This window comes from Micromys minutus, assembly GCF_963924665.1.
Source record: "Micromys minutus genome assembly, chromosome: X".
In the NCBI taxonomy this organism is placed as follows: domain Eukaryota; kingdom Metazoa; phylum Chordata; class Mammalia; order Rodentia; family Muridae; genus Micromys; species Micromys minutus.
The window spans coordinates 15,977,693-16,002,186 of NC_137970.1; the positions used below are offsets into that span (position 1 = coordinate 15,977,693).

General features: G+C 40.4%; 1 protein-coding gene across 1 annotated transcript; it reads left to right on the forward strand.

Annotated features, from left to right (window-relative positions):
- Positions 1–19,476: 19,476 nt before the first annotated feature.
- BMP15 (bone morphogenetic protein 15) lies at positions 19,477–24,173 on the forward strand (the record flags this gene model as incomplete). Its single annotated transcript, XM_080909973.1, has 2 exons — positions 19,477–19,798; positions 23,317–24,173. The coding sequence occupies 2 exons, from the start codon at positions 19,477–19,479 to the stop codon at positions 24,171–24,173; spliced, it is 1,179 nt and encodes a 392-aa protein (XP_080766099.1).
- Between the last annotated feature and the right edge of the window lie 321 nt (positions 24,174–24,494).

Sequence of the window (24,494 nt, forward strand, 5' to 3'; positions counted from 1 at the left end):
TTTTATACATTAGGAATTTGCATCTTAGAGAGGAAAAGAGACTCACAGAAAGTCTCACAGGTCTGAAGGAAAGCTAGCTTTCCCAAGGTGGCAATATATATAACCACCGTGCTTGGGTATTAGGATGAATTGCAACTCCTTTGGTACCAAGAAGGAGTGGTTGAAGGAGATGACATTAAAAGGAGAGAGCTAACTGGGGATTAAGAGAAATGTTGGTACCTGTGTTCACATATGAGAAGGAAATACCCTGTGTGCTATCCTGCCTGTCTAGTGATCTAGTGTTCTCTAGACAGAACAGATTCAGGGTGGGATGGACTTTGGTACTCAGTGTTACTGCCTCTCATTAGACCTGGCAACCCTGTTCATTGCATGAGACTAATCACTGAGTTCCATCAGGGGTGTGGAATGTTGTGAAGTGAGAGTTCAGGGAAGGAAGAGGCAATTAAGAGGATAAAGCAACTAGATAAGAAGCATTAGAAATGGTATGAGACAGTGAAGCAGGTAGCTACCTATGTAGCTCTAGCAGTACATTCTATAGTTATTACATTAAGATTACGTATGACATAGTGTTCTCTGTATCTAGTCTGGGATCTTCTGGGTACTTTAAAACTGCACTAAGGCCTCACTCAGCAGCATCCCTGGACTGTTCCTGTGGCCCTGTGCTCCTGTACTTGTGTCATGGTGAGAGCACTGCAAAACAAGAAGAAAATGGAATTGCCCCATCAGTTTCACATCGGTTCAGTGTTTGCGCCCTGTCCAGGGCAGTGGGCCACTGTCCACTCTTACATTCAACACGTCCTCCCTGAGCTCAGCTTCCCAGTCCTGACCTATGGAAACCTCTCGGTCCCTTCCCTCTCACTTTTATACACCCCCGCCCACCCCTAAATCTTCATCAGCACAGCTCCTAGCAGTAAGAGGCTCTGAAAACTCAAGTGGCGATTTTTCAGATGCTTCATGCTTTCCTCACTATTAAAAAATGTGCTTTGCTCACTTGAAGTGATTGAACTCCCATTGCCCTCAGTAAGACGTGAGGTACTTGTCCCGAGCCAAACAAAGAAAGTATACAGCCTGTGCAAAAGTAGCCACCCTTGTCTCTGGAACTACTGGTAGTGTAACATATAATCATCTCAGGCATTTCCTAGGCACTATCATAGGAAGCTTAGAGCAATGAGTGGTTGTTTCCTTCCTCCCCACTTTCTTCTTGGGAACTAGAGTTGCTATGGCTGCGGCTGCCCGAGTCTTTGCCCTTCGTTTGCATCCTTGGCACTCTGCTCCCTTAGTGACTACCTAAGAAATATAGGGCAGAAACTTTCGCTTCAGGCTTCACCTCCCCTTTCTCCTTATCATGCTGTTTGGTGTAGTTCCATTTCTCCCGCTGCCCCGGGACTCCTTGGACAAGTACTGACGGTTTCTTGGCCTTTTAGACGGTGAGATAACAATTAACTGGCAGACTCGGTAACCCATAGTTTCACACTTGTAGTGCGGGAGTCATGGGCCTCTTAACCTTGGCAAAAGTGCTCTCAATCACTTTCTCCAGACTTCTTGGGCATTTCTGCTCACTCACAAATGAAAAGCTAAAATATGTGGAATTTGAACTTCACAAGAAAGTCTGCAAAAACAACTTTCAATGTCACCTAAGCTTTAGCTCAATGCTTGGCTTGCTAGGACAAGGGATATTTTTATATTTGTCACCTTACAGGATCTTCATGATGACCCAATGAGGTAAATAGTTCCTCATCCCAACTATTATTTTATTTTTTAATAAAAGCATGGTCTCATTATGTATCCCAGGCTGGTCTTGAACTTGGGATTTTCTTGCTTGGGGTCCCAAGTGCTTGAATAAATAAGTACATGTCACTATCTGGCTTATCTTCATTTTTCATTTGAAAATAGTGCCACATCATAATAACATGAATGACTAAAATTATTGGGTTCATGGAATGTTTCAAGCAGGGTTTTAAAACTATGCATAGTAACTCATAGTCCACTCCTAGCAACGCCATGGCCTACTTATTACAGTTACTCTAATGTTAAAGATTAGGAAACTGAGACCAAGAAAAGGCCATGTAGATAAGAGTAAATGTGACTTCTTTTGAAAGTTGGTAAGCTGGTTGCACAGTCCATCTGTGTGGAAACTCTGTGATTTAGATGTATCATCCAGTAAATATTAATTAGACAAGAAAGTTACTGAGTACTGTGCTGTATATTCACTGGGTATGAACTGTGATTCTTCTGGAGCACTTTTTATAGTATAGAATAGAGTTCACTTAGGGCATGGAGAGAGAGAGAGAGAGAGAGAGAGAGAGAGAGAGAGAGAGAGACAGAGAGAGAGAGAGACAGAGAGAGGGAGAGGGGGGGGCTTGGGACTCTACTTCATAAAATGGTATTTTCCAACAGGACATCAAAAGCCACTGTTAATTTTTACAAGCAGGGAAGGTTTTCATTGGTTGTTCTCTACTTTTCTTTTTCTCAAAGCCACCTGGTTCAGCCCCGGTGAGACCAGGATGGGAAGTAACAATTATTTCTCACATTCATTATATTTTAAAGGACTCTTGAAAGGAAGCAATGGCAAGCAACGATAGTTCCCACTTCCTAGTTTAAAGATGAACGGTGAAAGCAAAGACAGTGGTAGGCACATAGCCAGAGTCACAGCAGTAGGTGGTGGTGGAGATAGGACTGTGGGGGTTTTTGAAGCCAGATGACAAATGATCACAAATTTAGCCTCTTAAAATGGCAGAGCATTTTGATATGACAAAGTTTTGTAAAACTCTAGGTCTAGAGCCTGATGTGGTATCTTACACTTCTCATCCCAGCACTTGAGAGGATAGTTGGTTCAAGGTCAGTCTGGAATGCATAGTAAGGCCATGCCCCAAAACAAAACTAAAAATCAAACAACATAATCAAATAAACAAATATTAGATATGACTTAATGGCTCCTCTATTTCAGGTGCTAAAAAGTCAGAATCAAGATGTTGCCTACAGAAACGGACGCAGAAAGATTGTAATAGCCAGTAGGGATGGAAGATAACAACAAAACAAATAGTTCTAGACACGCAGGACTGATGTATGTATAAGCTTACAAGAGATTGAGGCAGTATGTGCAGTGTCTGCACAGGTCTAAGCCAGATAGGGTCCCAGGGCTGAGAGGACAAGTTAGACATGAACTCTCATCCTTAACCCAGAACCTATAACAACTCACAAAAGAAAGATTAGTTTTCTCCAATGGAGTCTCACTGGACATACAGATCCACTTAAGGGCAGGTCCCGTTCCCAACAGTAGGTGACCAACACATGACCAACACATGACCAACACAAAATAAGCTCAGTGGTATTTTTGGAGAATCTTTTTGTCTCACAGTGATTTATCTGGGAATTTAAATTTTTTTCTTACAGATCTTTTCCTTACATATTGTGGGTTCCAGTTTTGTTTTTATGGGTTTTCTGTTTGTGTGAATGTGTGTCTCGGCAGCTGTATTTCTTGTGCTTTTCTTTGATTCTGTGTTTATGTTTTGCTATGGCCAATTTTTGGTTGTTTGTACTATCTTTAGATACCCATTTGTGTTTAATGAGAGAGAGAAAGAGTGTAGGTTTGAGTGGGTAGTGAAGTGGAGAAGAGTAGGGAGGGGTGGAGGAGGAGATGCCATAATCATAAGGAAAACAATCTATTATTAAAAATATGTTAGTCTAGGATCCATGAATTACCAGTGTCCCCCTTTATGTTGGCATTGTTTAGTTCCCTGTAGCAGTTTGCTTCTTTGAAGCTCGAAAGAGTGACCTCTGTGGCAAGATTGTCATACAATGTAAGATTATCATAAAGTTACAACACCTTTGCCATACTCAGTTCGTTAGAACTAAATCATAAGTCTCGGCCACACTCAAGGGCATGGTATGCCACAGGGGAACTAAATCCAAACTAAAAACAAAAGATGGCGATTTTACTACTTCAAAGTTTGTTTACCATAGATACCTATCAAGCTTTATCTGGCTCCAAATCCCGTGGTCTCACCACTAGTTATGTGTGGCAACTATTTCCATTCCTGGCCAGTGTGCACATACATTCCAAGGCACATTTTTTTGAGAAGAGGCTAGAATAAAGCTAAGATGTCATCTCTGTTTCTGACCTCGTGTCATGGATCACAAGGCTTAGAATACTAAGAAAGGAATGTATGGATGTATATCACACCTTAAGATGGAATGTTGTTTTTTTCAGAAGAAACAAACCATGTCTTTCCAGTTCAGGAGACCAGCTCTTATCCTTACAACTTTTAAGTTGCTTACAAAGGCAACAGCAATCAAGCTGCTTCTTTTGATTTTGTGGCCAAGTCTCATTATTTCATTTCTATGTTTTACTGTCAGGAAAGATGTGACCCCTAAAGGAAATGGGTTACAGTGAACTCTTTAAATCTCCCCTGGACCAGAGAGTTCTCTGTGATAACATCTGAAGTTTAGAGAAGCCATATAGCCTTCTTTGTAGGGGCCTCTTCTTTGCTGACAACAGGATCCTCTTAAGCTATTTGTTTGTTCCTTCATTTATTCAGTTAATTTATTAATGACCATTTATTGAAGAAACTCTTTGTGTAAGTCACTGTTCTAGGAATTAGTCATACTGACGTCACCATTTCTATATGAAAGGGACTCAAGGGAAAAATGCAGACAACAAATCAAGCTCAAGGCCACACTATTGTTTTTGCTGCTGAAGAAAACAAAATGAAGCAATTAAAAAAAAAAAAAAAAAAAAAAAAAAAAAAAAACGAAATCAAGAATTCTCTGATTGGACCATTGTGGAAAATGGAAGTAGAGTAATCTACCAGAAAACTAGGAAACATGAGGAAGAGGGGTGGAGAGAAATTGGATCATGCAGAATTATGTAAAGTGAGGTGTATTCCAAGCTTGAGGGTGTTCCTTCTGGTTGATCAAGAAATGGGTGTGCTTGCTCAAGACTGCAAATACAAAGATTCTAGGACCAGACAAAAGACTCAAACAGGTGAATCCAAGGGAGCAGCAGAATTTGTAGAGGGAGTAAGCAAATAAGAAAAGTTAAACAGCATATGGTTCTAATAAAACATGGCCTGCAAGCTGCCAATTTGGGACCCCAGCTTAGACAAAGGTGGCAGTGTTTATGCCTAGATGGAAATGACAAAAGCACAGTGATTACTATTTAGCAAATACTCATAAAAAACGAAAGGTCCGAACCCGTTTAATTTACATGTCACTCTTGTTAAGTAAGTAAATTTGTTGGGCCTGTTATATAGACAGAACCAACAAACAAAAAGCAGAGGCCCAAAGAAGTTAGATAATTTGTCTGAGGTCACACAGCCAATAACTGTAACTGAGATTTAAATTCAGGCAGTCTGGGTTCAGAGTGGTTGTTCTAAATGTTCATGTCTCTAGTATAACTGGAGAACATGTAGAAAAATGCAAATAGATCCATAGTTATCACCCTGTACAAAACCCAACTCCAAGTGGATTAAAGGCCTCAGCATAAAGCTGGATACACTGAATCTAAAAGAAGAGAAAGTGAGAAATAACCTTGAACACATTGGCACAGGAGAGAACTTTCTGAACAGAACACCAGTAGCTCCAGCACTAAGATCAACAATTAATAAATGGAACCACAGAAAACTGAAAATATCCAAATTTGCTCATTATTTTCAAGTTATATCCTACACAAAACACTCAAACACAACTTAGCCAACTCTTATGCACTGTATACGAATTTATTTTTGTCCATTTTTCGATATCTTATAGTATCAAGGCTTTGCTAGAATCACATTTCTAGTATGTGTATCTTTCAGGACACTTCTTCCCATCTTACATAAAAAGAGCAGTATAATAGTTCCAGGAAAAATGATGAGAGCTATTTTTTCCCAGTGGTAACAATAGAAGTAGCAAAAGGGCAACTGGTTTAAGATACTATGGAAAAGTAAACTTTATAGGCTCTAGGGACTAATTACAAAGTGTAAATGAGAAAGGGGAATCAAGGGTAACTGAACTGCAGATTGAGAACGTGATAAAGCCAATAATGGGAGGGACTAAAGGATGGGTAACTATCTCCAGGAAGAAGACCTGCATGGTTAGAACAGGTAACAGTCAGAAAACAGTCAGGGCTGTCCACTGGTGGTAAGAAACAGTAATTGGTCATTGAAATTAAGATAATGGTCCATGTTGTGAGAATGAGGTGGCAAAGAAGAAATATATAAGGAGAAAAACAAGAGGATTGGAGCAAGAAACACAAGGAAGACCTGCTCTGTATAAGCTAAGGAGGATTGCGGTCTTGACAAGAAAAGACAGTCATGAGAATGTAAGACAGATGAGGAGAACCTGGTGTGTGTTGGTTCATAATAGCCTGCGGGGGCGGGGGGAAAGTGTTCCAATGGGGGAAATATAAGGAATATTATAATACCAAGAAGGAAGCAAACAGGTTTTGGCTATATGATGGCCACTGAATCCACTGAAATAACAGAATAGGCTGAATGGCAAGAGAAGGAGTCAGTTAAAATCTAAATAGAAAGCTAGACATTTGTTAGTTTTTTTAAGGAGATAGAAACATATTTCCCAGTACTAGAAATATTCATTGAAAAACATGTTAGGATGACTATTTGGAGAGTATCTTGCATTGGTGGTTAAATAATGTAAATATCATATGGTACCATGGTAAATACAATTTTTCCAATCCTCTAAGCTCTATTCATGCTATACAATCTAAATTTGTGTTCTCAGTCTCTAACTTAGGTGGCTCATAACAGTTGGATCCTTCAGCCAAATTCTACTCGTGATAAAAGTAGTTGTGAATTCTTGTCTCCAATTTCATGAATTAAGTACAAACCTTACCTTCTTTACAACATAACATTATCTTTATAGTATTGGGCTTTTTTGACAGTGTCTCATTGTGTAGCTCAAACTGGCATAACTTTAATTTCTCAAACCACCTACCTCTTTTCCAACGCTGGGACTGGGATTGTGGGATTACAGATATATCCCACCACACTTGTCTTTAGAGTGCTTTTCTTGAGATACTCTGGGATCGTATTCAGTCTCTCTCTCTCTCTCTCTCTCTCTCTCTCTCTCTCTCTCTCTCTCTCTCTCTCTCTCTCTCTCTCTCATCCTTGTTATCAACAAATCTTTAGAACATCATAGTTTCTAAATAATAACTTGCCTGCATAACACATTGATTTGGTGGTGGAAATCAAGGTAGGATGGCAAGGAAAGTGATTAAATATGGGTAAAGTTAAGTGTCTCATGCAAACAAACCAAGTGCAAAGTTGAACAAGGCAAGCTAGAATAAGAAAACCAGATTATATGTTATCAAACGTCATTCTATCCCCCAATGATGTATTACCTACTTTAGGCCCTGTTTCCTTGCTGACTAACATATTACCTACAAACTCAGCTTATCCTTATAGGAGGTTCTTGGTGGTTTCCAGATAAATAGTATCTTTCTATCTAGTGATCCTGCATATTACATGTTTCATATATAAGTTATTCTTATCATTTTTCCTAAACTCAAACACTAGCATTCCAACATCTTTGTCCATCCCAATATGATTTACCTAGGACCCCATAAATTTCCATAGATGAAAGAATGGATTTGCTTTAATTGCCTGCCTTTTCAAGGAACTTTAATCTCTGTATGGGTGAAATTGGTTCCCATTAACATTGATACACATAAGGAAACTAAGACTCAGTAAGGGAGATTTCAAAGGGCATATACCTAGCATCTCAATGAAGCGGGCCCAACATTCATTTTCCCTTAACTTTCCTTTAACAGAATTTATGGATCATGGTTTAAACAAGTACTTGTTTGTATCCTATTTTCTTGAGCATTGTTTCCCAACCAATTATTTAATTTCTTAATTAACCACCACTACCACCACCACCAGCAACAACAACAAAAAACATGATGGAATTGTCCAGTGGTGCTGGGAATGTCTAGCAGCCATAAGAACATAGGTTCCATAATCAGCCAGCCCTACCACAACATCAAAACCCAAATGATTAGAAAATATGCTTCGTAGTTGAGAGGGCATGGAGTATGGGGGGGGGGGAGATAATGAGATGTGAATTTTGTACTTTCTATCTCCCAGGCCCTTTTAGAAGAGCAAAAAAGTCTTTTGACCCAAGATATGCAATCTAAAAAACACTAACTATAGCCAGACCAGAACACACCCACAGGACTGTGTGGTTTTGATCTCCTTCTGGCTAGGCCTAAAAGGGGCGCCAGAAGAGGCACTGCCAGACGGGAAATTTTCTTGGCTTGCTTACTGGGCTTATGAAACCTGTGAGGCAGACCTCCCCCATCTCTCCATCAGTATTATGAAAAGCCTGGGACTTTTCTGGGACCACTTGTTTCATGGATTTAGCTCTACTGGGGGATCCTAATCCATCTGCCTCTCTCCATCACAATCAAAGGGAGGGATCCTATCTTCAGAAACAGTGTGAACACTTCCTGTACTGTCTTTCACTTGTTTCTCTCTACCTTGAGCGTTTATGATAAGGAATATAAGTGATTTTAATGGTTGTTCTAGTCCGTTCTGAGCAAAATGATGCTGTTAGTTGTTTTTCCCCAGCTGCATCCCAGTTCTAGTTTCTGTATCAATCAGGAGCATCACTTGCTCAAAAAAAAAAAAAAAAAAAAAAAAAAACAAAAAAAAAAACACACAACTTGTAAGGAGTGCAGTCTTAGTACAGATTAGCAGGCATCATGGAAGAACGCAGGGAGAATTACCAAGATTCAGTGAAAACTCCAGTTCTTCACTGGGGATAACTAAGCACTTTATGATTGCGTGTGAGGCTTGTCATATGAAAGAGATCACACACCTAATATTATATACCCGCTCAAAAGCCATGTGGGGAAGGCCTAGGCCCACATGAGGAAAACACTACAGTTGTTTCCTAAAATAAGCATATTGTCAATCTGTTTTCTAAATATTTATGCTTATATGCACAGATTGTTATGGCTCTCGACCTAGGCCAGTGAAGCTCCTTTTTTCCTCCCAAAAGATTATAGTTAATACAGAAACCCATATCTGGTCAATGTGCTGAGAATAAGTAATTAGTGAGCAGTCGGCCTTAAATGGGACATGTTTATGACCTCTACCTTCAGCAATCATGAGACACAGAAGAGAGAAGGAAAATAATTTAAGAGCCAAAAGATTGATAAGAGTATCATAAAAGTCTGCCATCTAGATTTGATATTGCCCCTGCAATCATAAACGCACAGCACTTATGGATACCTATAATATATTGTGCCCTCCAACTGTTCATCATGGATAGACAAGGTATTCTTGAAGTCCTATCCATCCAGAGGAGCAAATGGTTATTAAAAGTTGCTAGAGTACAGGGTATCATTTTCTCTAATGGCATAGCCATTGGGTGCCTTGGGGTTCGGAGGGAGAAAAGACATAGCAGAGAGTAAAAATGGGTGAACACAATCACAATATATTGTGAATTGGAAATTTATAGTTTCTTTGGAGACTCAGTTGTATCATGTAATGTTTTTCTGGAAACTGTCTTCTGAGAGGATGTTTTGCTTAAAGCAGACACATCAGAGGATGTTTTGCTTAAAGCAGACATGTGAGAGGATCTTTTGCTGAGAACAGACACATCCTGTTTGTCTGGAAGCAGCCTGGAAAAAGCATGTGATGTTTTCCTGGAACAGACACTTGAGAGGACATGTGTGTGGAAAGGGTATAAGTCAACAGACAGTAGACAGCACTCTTGCATTTGTTCGCCTTGTTATTCTTTGCTGGTTTTCCTTGGGCTTTGATGATACCGGTCTTCACTGATGACGCCAGGGCATTGGTTCATTTATCATTCTTTGCTGATCATTGCTTGTCATGACTTTGTAGAGAGAAAAACACCAATGAACATCTCATGCTAGCTGCGCAGCTTCTGCAGACTTGGGCAGATTGACGGAGCCTTGCAGATTCTACTAGACCAAACTGCTGTCGGTGATTTGTAAGAACTGAACTGCTGATATCCTGACAACAAAGACTGCAATCACCCCAAAGAACTATTTTTAAACAGGACCACATCCCCCTTTTCCCTATTAACCTTTCCTATTTACTATCTCTGGTGGGTGGAGGGCTATGAGAAAGGCTAAAGAGTTTAAGAACCCTGATTAAAGTAGGTCTGGAAATATCTAAGCCTACAATATTGCATACCTACAAGGAACTAAAAAAAAAAAGAGAGATAAAAACCAAAATGTTTTTCTTCAGGTTTCCAAATAAACATCATTACCCTGTACAACCACAAAGCACTTCTCAAAACATGCCTAGAAATGGAGGCAATCTCATTCATGCAATTATTTGGCAAATTTTGTTGATAATATCAACTAAAGACATTTAAGAAAAATGAAGAGGATGAGAAACAGTAGAAGGGGAAGAATTAAAGGGGATCTTGGTTGGTTCACAGACTGTTTTGGCTTAAATATTTTCACAGTGCAATTGTAGACATGAGCATAATGAGGTCAGACATAATTATATGTCATTTTAGAAAGGTTTTTGTTTGTTATTTCAAGGAGATTGCAGCTGCATTGGAAAGTTAGATGGGAATAATTGAAATATGTTAAAAAGGACTGTTCCATGATTTGATATTTGTTTTAGAAAGGTCACTACAGTAGTCACAGTGATGATGTTGCGTAAAACTAAAGACAATTTAGAGATCATCAAAGCAAAAGATTATTAAAGTTACAAAAACTTATCAGATAAGGGTAACCACCACATTAACAGATAGATCCTTAAATAAGGTTATCAATGTCCTTGATACTAAATACAATTATCAGTAGTCTTCATTTGCTTCTGTGCACAGTTGAACAGTTACAGCTTCTGGACTCAACACTCTCTTGGCTCTTCTACATCGTTGGTCCTCTTACTTGTATCTAATATTAGAATGGAATGGTATAATTAAGGTCCAAGACAACTCCTTAGTCAGTTAAGTGCCTACCACACACACACACACACACACACACACACACACACACACACACACACAAAATGAAGAGTGTAGTAGTTTGTGTTTGCACATGTGCACATACTCACACGACCATATCCTTGCACTTTTCCCTCACAATAAAAAACAAAATAGTAGAATAAAGCCAAATATGGTAACATATACTTGTAATCCTAGCTACATTACTAGCTACATTATAGATTCATGCAAGAGAATCATAGTTGAGTCTAGCCTGATTCCTAGAGAAAGCTGATGGCAATAAATTTGGACTTACGTAGAATTTCACTTTCTCATTTTCACACTCTATACATTCTTTAAGTAAAACCAACAGTTTCCATGTCTTCAACACACATATATATGCCAATAATTTACAGTTTTGTATTTTATACTTTGCTAAGCTTCAAAATAGTATCTACAATCTCCCATCTATCATGCACTTGAATTTATTATGTCTTCAATTAAACTAATTTTCTCAATTTCTGCCCATATATGTTCTCTAAACAACCTGAAACTTGGTAATAAGGACTACTCGTCTTTCATTACAGCATACCAGAACTTGATTATTCTGGAGACTTTATTTTTCATATTTTGATCACGAGTGCATTATCCAACCTTGACATATGTGTTCTAGGCTCATACCAAACTTGTATTCTTTTACCCTTGGGATTTCTAGATTTTTCTTTTTTGCTTCAGACTCTATATTGTTCTATTATCTCTCTGTAGCATTCTTTCCCAAATTCTTCATCTGATAAACTTCTACATTACTTTCCTATCTTAGCTTACATAACTTTCTTTCACTGTAACTTTCTGGATTCGTCTGACTAAATTGTGTCTTAAATACCACTTTCCTCCCCTGCTACCTGATATTCCTATAAAAGCCCTTGACTTTCCTGTATACCACTCTAACATAATTCTAAAGATTTAATTCTTTTATTTTTAAGTGTGTGTGTGTGTGTGTGTGTGTGTGTGTGTGTATTCCTCTCTTTGCCCCATCCCTGTGTAGATAGGTAGATAGGTAGGTGGATAGGTAGGTAGATAGGTAGGTGGGTAGGTAGGTAGGTAGGTAGGTATGTGAATGTTTGTGCGTGTTCTCAGAATGGAACTTGGGTCCTCTGGAAGAAAAGCACATACTACTGAGCCATCTTTCCAGCACTTAACACATTTTTAAATACTTATTCATGAGATCAATATCTTCTAATTTTGGTGTCCAAACGTTGCACAAAGCTGGCCCCACTCCTCACCAGCTGTTGGAAGAGCTGGCTCTGCCCTTTTCCTGGGCAGTGTGAGAGAACTGGCAATAAGGGCATCAGAGCAGGAGAAGCAGCTACAGCTTTCAGGAGAGTGGCCCCACACTTCACCTGGGCAGCGCAGTAGAGCTGATCCTGGTGACCTGGGCATTGGTGAGCCTGCCCTGAGGGCATGAGTTAGGGAGAGCTGGCCCTGCTCCTCACCAGCCATGCCCACCTGGACAGTGCTGGAGAGCTGGCCCTGGTGTCTCGAGTAAAGGAGAACCAGTCCAGTCCCTTGCAGGCTGCAACAATCAAGAGAGCTGGTCCAGTCCCTCACCCCTCACTTAGGCAAAGTTGGAGAGCTGGCGGGCTGACTAACTCAGCTACTACCCAGGCCCAGATCCACAGATTTGAGTTGGTCCACCCCATCATCTAACTCATCTATGAGCTGCTAGAACATATAAAGGAGCCAGTTCTGCAGATCCAAAACTGCAGGATCTCTATGACTCAGGACAACAGGATGTTCAAGAGGAGTCCAGGTGAGGATCCAGTATTGATAGTGTAGCAGAAGCCAGAGTTCTGGAACTAGACCAATGACTCATTGTAATGAACATTTGCAAGTAAAGTTATTTAGGCAAAAGTTGTACTATGTGACACATTCTGACATACCACAGCTTCTACATTGAGATATTTTTTGGTTTGTTATTTCTTATTGTTGTTAATTCTATTTTTATTTTTTGTTTTCCTTTGGGGCTGGGCATTGCAAAGACAGAGGGAGGGTACCAAGGGACTGAAAGATAAGTGGGATTTCGGTGCATGTTGTGAAATTTACAAAGAATCAATAAAAAGTTAAAAAAAATATTTCCACAAGGGAAAATATCAGGAAGAGACAAAAAGAAAGACAAAATAAAATATCATCTTTTTGAAAATCCAAACAATTTGAGGTCTACTTAGATATTTGAAGTTTTAGTTTGTCTACAAGATTACAAAACTAATTTGTCTAGAGCTAATTCAGTTGTTGATAAGTTTGTTTAATTCAACTTTCAGTTACTCTTTCTCTCTCTCTCTCTCTCTCTCTCTCTCTCTCTCTCTCTCTCTCTCTCTCTCTGTGTGTGTGTGTGTGTGTGTGTGTGTGTGTGTGTGTGTGTGAGAGAGAGAGAGAGAGAGAGAGAGAGAGAGAGAGAGAGAGAGAGAGAGAGAGAGAGAGAGAGAAAGAGAGACAGACAGACTCGAGCTTTCATTATAGCTAAACCTCAGAGCCCAAGATTGCAAAGCTGAGATAAGGGATGTATGACTCCAGACCTCATGACATTCAGTGGTCATGTCTCAGATATTCTGTCTCCCAGGTCTACACAAGTCATACAGGAAGTCGTACTACAGTAATATGTGAAGGAAACACTCAGGGTCAGTGAAAGAGAAAAACAACAGTTTCTAAATTTTGTTCCAGTCATAGGAAGTAAAAGGCAAGATGGAGGCATTTTCAGCTTTAACTAACACAGTAGAACAGAGTCAAGATGAATGGACAATAAGAAAGTAACCATTCTACAGTTCTCATACATTGGCTATTGGTCATAGGTGCTTTATTATGCTTAAGTACTTTCCTTTTCAAAATCAAACCTGAGACTGGATTTTGAGAGAAAGACAAGGTTTGTTGTAGATTTGAGACTGGCTAAGGAGTCCTCAGAGAGTCTACATTTATTTTACTTTAAAACCTAAACAATGATGGCAACAGATATATCAGAGTGGACAGAGATATGCTCATAAGGTCTCATCAGTTTAGTAAGAATGTGGTCTCACTGAGCCACCAACAAGGAAGCATACAGCAGCTGATATGAGCCCCCCTCCACACATATAGCAGGCCCCAGGGAAGGCCTGGTAGGGTTTGGGGCTGGGGACATTCTCTTGGAGACAGGTGGGGGGAGGAGGTATGGAATGGGGACCAGTCAGGGGGTAAGGATAGACCAGGAGGGGATGAAGTCTAGACTAAAAAAAAAAAAAGGTCTAAAGAATAAAAATACATTTTAAAACAAACAAACAAAAAAGAATGTGGTCTTTAGGCTAACAAGGTTGGGACAATTACCCACTCATGGAATCAGTGACCCTTTTTCCCATACATGAATGGAAAGGGAGGACTTGTTTTCTTGAGGTCTCTAGAACCTTTAGAGATGGTAAGGCTCACAAAGACTTCTTCATACCAGAAAGAATTCTTTTCTCCGAAAGCACTGAAAACAATGGTGGAATGAGATTGTTTCTGTTTTCTCTCCTTCCAAACTCAAGCACTTTCCCTGAGCGTAATTTTTCCTCAACAACTTGCTCACAGACCTATTTAACAAGAAAGTTATTAAGCATTGCAGAAGTGAATATGGTAAGTACAATATTGGACGTCATAGATTTCCATCTTAGGGCCATGTTTGGGAATTTCTGTGGGGGCAACTTCTAAGGGAGTCTCCATATGGCAGAAAATGCACATTAGCAGATTCTAAAGTAACTGTAAGGTTCAAGGAGCAGAGACTTTAAATCAGTCTCCCAAGAGTCCAGATTTTAGCAGATTCCACTGCTCAAAGTTACCCTTTCTGATTCTCTAGCTTTGGAAATGGCAGCCCAGTTACAAATCAACAAAGACTTTTGTAAAATATACAATATTCCTCCTTTTGGACTGGAGTTTTAACGTTTAAGCGTACCTAGGAAGTCCCTTTCTAGGAAAACAAAGCGGTAATCAGAGGAAAAGTCCTGTTGCTTCTTATGTTATGGCCCTAGCCAGGTGCTAGCTTCTTGCTAGAGAAGAAGCTCCTCTATCTCAGCATCTACCAGCTGACCACTGTGCTCGGCAAATTGCAGAGTGCTGCAGACAGAGCACTTGTCTGATTTAGTTCTGCACTTTCAGAGTTGGGAATAGTATCTAGAAGATGCTTATTACGTACATTAATTCATCCTCACAACCAGTCTCTAACATAGTGTTACTATCATCTTTGTTGTTAGATGAGGAAGTAAGGAACAGAAAGTAAGTCGATTATTATCTTAAAATATTTAGCAAGTTAAGTGGTAAAGCTAGAATTTGAATCCAAGGAGTCTTCCCAAATTTTTAATATACAGAAAGAACTTGTTTGATATTTGTAAAATGAACACAGCTATGAAAGCATAAAGTGTAATTTTGTGGAGAAAGTGTCATTATATACACATGGACACTGATTATAATTGCCTTGTTCTCAGAAACTGGATACCAATCTACTCTTTATAAGTCTCAGATTTTTCCTAATGTTGGGACCCCTTAATTTAGTCCCTCCACCATTAAATTATTTTTTTTGCTACTTCACAACTGTCATTTTGCTATTGTCATGAATTGTAATGGGAATCTATTTTCCAGTGGTCTTAGGTGACCCTTAGGGGTCACAGATGGAGAACCACTGCTTTAGTAGATACTTTTCCATTCACCTACAACACACCTACCGGAACCTCATAGAACTGTAGGGCTAGAAAGATAGTTGGTGCCCTCTTCTGGGGGTTTGGGGTAGTAGCATGGATTAGGCCAACCAGGATGCATTTCTAGAAAACACTCATGTCAAATTCCTCTCTTTTTCTTTCATATAACATGAAGAGGGTTATTTGAGGGTCTTTTACGGAATACAAGATGAACTTTTCCTCTTGAGACAGTGCCTCACTTCTGTAGCCAAGATTGGTCTAGAACTTATAGTCTACCTTACTTCTGGGTTTACAAGAATGGGGCAACATACTCAGCCCTTTGTAAATGTTTGAATGTCTCGGAGAATGTATTTTCTTCAGTTAGGTACATTTTTATGTACCTTAAGGCTAGTAATGATAGACAGCACTTATTTGAAGATTATCTAGTTGTTATATAGTTTATGTAAATTCTCATTTATATAATCTCCTTTATATAAATATCTCATTTAAACCTAAAAGTAAAGGGCTAGAGACAGTACCAATGTACAATTAATAAAACAGGCGGAGAGGGGCTCAGCCTCAAAGAGGGAGTTAGGCGTCAATGATACTCTTTCCGGTGTAATGTTTGGTTGTTCTGCATTTTTTATTTCCATGTCAGACTCTCAGTACAAAAACAAAAACAAAAAAAAAAACCAAAAAAAAAAAAAAAAAAAAAAAACCAAAAAACAAATGTCATGGAGATGTTCATGGCTGATATTTCTATATAAGACTGACACATCAAAGAAAATCATGATCAAACCCTTTACATGGATCCCTTGCTAGTTAACCTTACTATGTGTTTATATTATTATGTAGAATTCAAAATAAGATACATATTTTAATTAAAGGCAAGAGCCAAATAGTGGCGACAACACTGGGAAGTCTGAGAAGTGGTCAAGACAAGGAAGAGGTCGGGACTCTTGGCACTGATCTGTAATCATAGCTATGCCTTAGGACCACAAGTTCAAGGCCTGCCTGGGTCATAGAGGGAGTTCAAGATAAGCATGGGCAACTTAGTAAGAACCTTCTCAAAATTAAAAGATGCTCTGGGATGTAAGTTATCGGTACACTGCCTGCCTAGCATTTGCCAAGCCCAAGTTCAGTTCTCATTCCACAGAAAGAAACTGAGAGGGATGGGCGGGAAGGGATTGAAGGGTGAGGGGGCTTATTGGCTGCCTCTCTACAGCCAACAAAGCTGGAATAAATCCATCCGGGTAAGCCCCAGCTTTATGAGGCACGCAGCATGGATCACAGATAATGAAAACTGACCCACATTCAGCACTTACTTTGTTCTAGACACTCTTATAAGTGCTTTATATGAATTAATTCCATTAATCTCCACAACATTTCATTTTACCTCTTAGAAGATGGAGAGGCTGTTTTTCATGAGGAAATTGGAAGCAAAGAGAAACCGGGTAAGTTGCCCCAATATTGAACTAACAAGTGATGGACCTGGAAATTGTCTTTGGAGTTATAAAAGGAAGATGATAATAAAGACCAAAGGGACTGGGTGCTGTTCAAAACGATGCCTCCCAAGGAATATCATAGCAAAAGGAGACAAGTCTACAGTGTTGCTCCACTATGATACAGGCATTCTTGTAAATGAGCATGTCAAGAAAAATGAAGTTGCATCAAGCACCATAGAAGCCAAGGTAGCTTTTTGAAATGTTTGGAGAAAAATAAAATGGCCAGGAAAGAGAAGCCACAAACGTCTACCAACAGTTGAATGGATAAAGAAAATGTGATATACCTGTGAACACACACACCACACCCCCCACACACACACACCACACCACACCACACATTGTATCCACCTGTAAAGAAGAACAAAGTGGACCTGGAAAGATAGCTTAGTGCTTAAGAATGTGCGTTTCTCTCCCAGAGGAACCCATTCAGTCCCCAGCACTTACTGTTGGAAGGTTCATGACCTTCTGTGACTTTCTCTTCTGGGTTCTGTGAGCCCCTGTATTCACCTGGACATACACATAATTTAAAATCAATCTTTTAAAAGAACAAAAAAAAAAAAAAAAAAAAAAAAAAAAAAAAAGAGAGAGCAAACATATGTCCTTTGGAAGAAAATAGATGAACTGTAGACCATCATATTAAGCAAAATAAGCCAGACTTCAACATGATTTTTATCATTCTTTCTCATATGCAGAACATAGAAATAGATGAAGAGGTGGGGAAACTAGAGATGATAATGAGGGAAAATGGAAAGACAAATATCACATTTTCCTCATGATTTGAGAGCCCAGGAAAAACTACTTGTTGGAAGATATTGGGGGGTGCATATGAGCTAAGTACAGTGACAGACATGTATGAGGTAACACAGTGAAACCCACAATTTTGTACGCTATCCAAACGCAAAAGAACAAACTTCAAGTAGAAGGCCAAAAGAGCAAGTCACCTGTATTCAACTGAAGTTCCAGTCTGTTCTTCTAAGAGAAAAGCACACTGGAGAAGGGTCAACTGCTGCTGGAACCTATGATCTATGAGTTAGTGGCATAGTTGGTCTCTAAAAAAGATAAAACCTCTGACCTCTGGTTCATAAAAGTCAAAGAGAAAAAGAACTGAAATCCGGAAGCCAGGGCTTCTTACATGACAATGTCGCCTGTTCCTATACCTCACATTCTGAGGTGTCGCCCACGAGCCAGGCCTCACTAGCCACACTCAGGCCTTGCCCTCATACCTCATACCCCATGTTCTCACCAAACCTCCAACAAAGTGGGGCAAGAGTAAGTCCATAACCTATCATCTGTTTCAACACAACTATTGCCCAGTGCAACTTAAACCAACTGGCCTAGCCCCATTGTCTCCCATCAGGCATCTAGCTCAGACGCGCTCCCACACATTCATATTCTATCACCTTGGGTTTCCCAGAGGAAACTGGGAAACCCACACAGCACTTCCCACTGTAAACCAGAAAATTCGACGCTGGCATTCTCAACTAGAAGTACGCATTACAGACACCTGTGGACTTCCAAAAAAAAAAAAAAAAAATCCTCATGACCTGGTAACACCTCAAACCCATTACAACAGAATCCCCAGGAATGTTATTCAGGCATGGGTGAAACTGCTCAGCTGATTTCAATGTATAGCCAGCATTGAGAACTACTGGCAAGGACTCTTCTTGAAGCTCAAGCAGTCACGCCCACACCATGATTTTCACAATCTAGTGTTTCAGCAAATCTTTTGGAGCACTTGCTGAGACCTTAGCCCCAGAGAGTGTATGATAGAGGCCGGAAACAGGAGTTTGCATTATTTTTATGGGTATTATTATTATTATTAATTATCTTATTTAATTACATCCTAAATGTTGTCTCTCTCCACTCCCAGGCCCCCTTCGCAGAGTGCAGTCTACATTCTTAAGAACCATCCCTCATCTTTTCACCACAAGCTCTAAGAGGCATACAAGTGGGATGCGAATAGGAGACCTCTGTCCCTTTAAGGTCTGATTGAGGGATTGCCTTTAAATCTGTGGCAGCACTGGGTTCAAGCTGTTTCCTTTCGAGCTATTAGATTGGGTGTGGTCCAGGTTCCTGGAATGGGCCGCTCCTCTTCGGTTACTTTAGTCTGTCTGAGAAATAGTGTGTGCTTCCCACCAGTGGGGAGTGGGAAGGGCATGATGCCTTGTCCCGCTTGCCGTTTCTGTTTGTTTGCATGCCAAGAAGCCTAGTCAGGAGACTCGCTTTGGCCCAGAAGATTCTCCCACAGGAAGCAAGATAGGGTCTGGCAGCCGGCTTTGCTTTTTATTTCTTGCCCTGTCTTTGGTATTTGTTAAACTAGGTTGTGGAAGAGGTCAGACGGATGTTCTTTGGACTTGGTTAGGAATCTGTTGACAAGCACCAAGCTTTGCAAGATGGCCCGTCTCACAATTCTTAGAATTCTTTTGTGGGGAATGGTGCTTTTTATGGAACGTAGGGTCCGAATGGCAAAGGCAGGGTGGTCTTCCCCTACCCTCCTTGCTGACGACCCTACATTGCCCTCGATTTTGGATCTGGCCAAAGAAGCCCCTGGCAAGGAGATGAAGCAGTGGCCCCAAGGATATCCCCTGAGGTACATGCTGAGGTTATATCAGCGTTCGGCTGACCCGCATGGGCATCCAAGGGAGAACCGCACGATTGGAGCTAAAATGGTGAGGCTGGTAAAGCCGTCAGCCAATGCAGTGAGACCTCTCAGAGGTGAGTTTTTATGCCCCATACAACCCTACAGAAGAGAGAAGAGGGGAGAGGTGTAGACGAAAGGAGTTTTGGTGTGTTGTTTTTTGATTAGTGAGCAGATTGGTCAAGCATGGTTTTCAAAGGGTCGTAAGATTTTCAAGTTGATTCCAAACCAAGCCGATTTCTTGTTCAAGTCCCAGCATAAGAAAAAAAAAATGCCTTAGGTTCTACTGAACAATCTTTCTCCGGCCACAGGGCAGCTAAGTACTGTATGAGTCCCTGTATTTTACAAATTGTTAGAGCTCTTAAGCTAATTAAGAAATGCCCAGCTGCATTCCTGTGGGGGCCTATTTATGTGGTTGGCTGCTCTTTGAAGGAAAGGACTACGTGATACAGAGCTAGGGAAAGTCGAATTACCTCAGACAGGACAGAGACAAGCTGTCATCTGAATGTTCATACATGCCTCTATGGACCCCTCCCCCCATTACTATATTTCATCCCAGTAACAGGTACTACCATTTGCTGTCATGGGGTAATCAGCTTAATTTTAAAGATAAATTAAAAGGCAGCGAAGTTAAAAGTAACTTGCAAATATTCCACAGACACTGGCTGACTGAGAGGAGATTGAAATGCTCGGCTGTTTGATTCTGAATGCACTACGCCATCACCCTTGTACCTCCCACTTTTTTTTTATTTGGTTCTTAGCACATCTTTGGGATTTTGGTCCCATGTATTTTTTTTGTCCGCATCATGCTCTATTCTGTTTAAGCATCTGAATTACTTTCCCCAGACTCCCATAGTACAGGGCTCTCTAGCGAATGCAAACAGCCATTGGCTTCAATGAGTTCTTGGTACCTTGATGAGATCAGTGTGGGGCCTTCACTGTTCTGGAAGATACTAACAATAGGATCCCCTTTCCTTCAAGTAAAAGAACCAGTATCTTCCTATCTCTTACTATGAACTTTATGTGCATCAGACATTAAAAGAAAATGACTTTGCCAATGTCAGTTTTAATACCACTACGAGAGGAGGTTGGTAGTATAATCCTTTGTAGGCAAAGAAATTGAAACTTTAAAGCCACACAGTAGTAATTAGTAGACGCAGATATGAGACGCTGAAACACCAGTGTCTGTAGTCTTAATTACCATGCTATGATAAGTCCTCAGTAATAGATTTTAATTGAGCACAAGTTGCTGCCTTTGGGTTTGGTATATAGAGGAAATAATGGCTTCTCTAGCTTCTAGGGGTTCCTAGTGTTGAATAATCACACAATTGTGGTAAAGTGTGGTGGGCACTTTGAAGAATAAATCACTGCCTAGAATGAGGGAGACGAGGGTTTTCGGAGGCCTCGGTGAGGAGACAGTATTCGAGATGGTACTTGAGAAAGCAGTAAGCAGAGTATGCATCTAGGAAATAAGGTGCACTATTTAGGAGAGAGAACATGGCTTGTTGGTGGAGATTCACTCAGCAAATTGTATTCAACTACTGACTGCTATGCATAAGGATATGACTACGACAAACACAGCACCTGCTCTCATGGAACACGTGTTCTTACGTGGGAGATAAATAAGCAAAGCCCTAAACAATTGCAAATTGGGGCAGAGTGAAATGCCTCATTATAGTGAATGCTAAAATTGTCTCCTTCTGGAGGGGTATCAGGAACAAAACCAGCTTTCAAGTGTTATAGCCAAGGAAGCTAGAGAGAACTGATTGAGGCAGAGGGAAAAGGCAAAGGCCTAGAGGTTGAAAAACAAGCACATCCCACTTGAGGACGGGAAAGATTTAGTGGGGTTGAAGCCTTGTGGGAAATGGCCAGAAAGGAGAGGCAGAGACTCACAGGCCTTTAGAAAGGACCTGGGTTCATTACCAAATGAGACAGAAAGTTGCACAAATCAAGCACTGATGATATGAGTTTTAAAAAAGAGGACTGCAAGTATTCCAGGCTGACCATGGGACAGGTGGCAACTAGGGTCTGTAGACAGATCCAGAAGTATATGTCAAGTTCAGTCTCACCGGATGTATGAGTCATGCCTTCCCTTGAGAAGTTCTCCACAGACCCTTCCTGCTCCTGCTCTCAACAACCCCACCCTGCCTCAGGAAACATGTGATGTCAGGGTCTGAAAAGAAAGGACAGTTCCTTGGCAGGCAGCTGGCTAGAGGTTTGGGTGGGGTTCCCTTGCAGGGTGGGGCAGGTGTATGGGTGGGCCTTTTGGAAAACTGTACCCAGGAATGTGGGCTTACTCGAGGGAGCCACTCCAAGGAGTAGCTTGGGTCTCCATTCTCGGGACTTGAGGGTGTGTTAGGCAGCAGTCAGAATGGGAACTTGTAAAAATAGTTTTGAACACCAAGACATTAAAGAGCTTCTTTGTTGAAAATGACTGTCCCCTTGAAGAATTTCAGGCTTACACAGTCAGTGGAAAAGGAAGGTTAGGTGAATAATTCATGGACACACTACGATGTTCCAAAGCAAGAGAAGGCTTTCTCTCTGCTGTCTGATTTTTCTAGTCTATTCTTAACCTGTTCCAGGAAAAGGAAAAGTTCAAAACTCTATAGGCAGAGCCTTAGGTAAGTATTTATCTGTTTACTTCTTTTTGGAAATAGATTTTTTTTTCATAGAAAACATTCTGATCATGGTTTGTTCAGAGTGTCAGCACTACAATATGGATTAAAGCCTTTAAACCTAGGTTGCATGCAGTTTGGGGAAGGTTTCTTAATAAGTACAAATATTCATGTAATCAAGGTTCTTATGGAAGTGACATCCAGAGGCATGGTAGTAAAAGGAATGAGCCAAACCTGAAGGGACAGGAGAGATTGAGCTGAAGGAAAAGATTCAGAAGCAGTTCTTGAAGTTGCTGGAAGGCAGAGATGTAAAGATGGTAAAATTGTTTGCTGGTAGGTCCCCCTGACTTTGAAATCACGGTATCCATAGCACCCAGTGTTAGATTCCCACTCACTTTCAGCCTAAAGCTACATCTGTATAGTGATGTGACATGAGAAGCCTTTAATATTTGTTCTGATAGTTCTCTTAGCTGGTCATTTTTAAAAGGCAACTGATAACATAATTACTCTCCCATATCTACAATATACAAACAAAACAATCCTGTATTTGAGTTTTTACTGTTAATAGTCCAAAAGTAAGATGGATTATGTTTAATACCAACAGACTTGGGTTCAAACCTTAAACTTACCAGGCGCTGGCTATATGCCTTGTTTTTCAGTAGAGGGAATAGAATCCAGGATCTTGGTCATGCTAAGGTTCAGCCCCATCTTTTCCCAAATGTCCTTTGATGGTTTCTGTAAGCCTCAATGCCATTATCTACAAAATAGTGATAATAAGTATCTCATAAGACTACTGAATACTAAAGAATCTATGTATTACTAGAGGGTGCACTAGTAAGTGCTCAAAATGATAAAATGCATTATATTATGAGCTAATTTTAGGGCTAATTATTGCAACTCTTTGTTTACATTCAGAGGTGTTCTAAGGCATGTTCAGGTAAGACACTGATGGTTGGCCCTGTTCTTTCACATTTGTGCAGGTCCCTGGCACATACAGATCCTGGACTTCCCTCTAGCATCAAACCAGGTAGAATACCAACTAATCAGAGCCACTGTGGTTTACCGCCATCAACTTCATCTAGTTCATTACCATCTCTCCTGCCATGTGGAACCTTGGGTCCCTAAATGCCGAACCAAGCACTTTCCTTCTTCTAAATCAGGTTCATCAAATCCTTCTCCCATGTCTAAAGCCTGGACAGAGATGGATATTACGCACTGTATTCAGCAGAAGCTCTGGAATCGCAAGGGACGGAGAGTTCTTCGCCTCCGCTTCATGTGTCAGCAGCAAAAAGGCAGTGAGACTCTTGAGCTCCGGTGGCATGGCATGACATCCTTGGATGTTGCCTTCTTGCTACTCTATTTCAACGACACTGATGAGAACGTTCAGGCTAAACTTCTTGCAAGAGGCCAAGAGGAGTTAACTGATAGGGAATCTTCTTTTCTCGTGCGGAGTGTGAGGCAAACATGCAGCATAGCATCCGATGTCCCTTGTCCTTCTCAGAAAAATGGTGGGTCTGTAAATAACCAGTGTTCCCTCCATACTTACCAGGTCAGCTTCCATCAACTAGGCTGGGATCACTGGATCATTGCTCCCCGTCTCTACACCCCAAATTACTGTAAAGGAATCTGTACTCGAGTATTACCCTATGGTCTCAATTCACCCAACCACGCCATCATTCAGAGCCTTGTCAATGAACTAGTGAATCACAGTGTACCTCAGCCTTCCTGTGTCCCTTATGAGTTTCTTCCTATGAGTATCCTTCTGATTGAGGCAAATGGGAGTATCTTGTACAAGGAGTATGAGGGTATGATCGCTCAGTCCTGCACATGTAGGTAATAGTGAATTTGTAGCTATCTCAGGTTTCCCAAGAAACTACAGAAGTGTTTAAAAAAAAATCAGTGTTAAAGCTGGAAGTGATTTACCCAACCTTCAGATTCTGTTCCTTATCTTAAAAAAATATATATTGTGCTTATGCTTAAAATGTAAGAATCCTTTAAACTCTATAAACAAAATGCTAGAATCCCATATTAACATTTTTAAAAAAGTAATTTAAAATACCATGAAATGGTTATCTTAAGCATTGTTTCAATTTCTCCCTCCCCCATTTGTGAGCTCCTCAGCTTGTAAAAAATGTTTCTGATACTGGTATCATAGCAT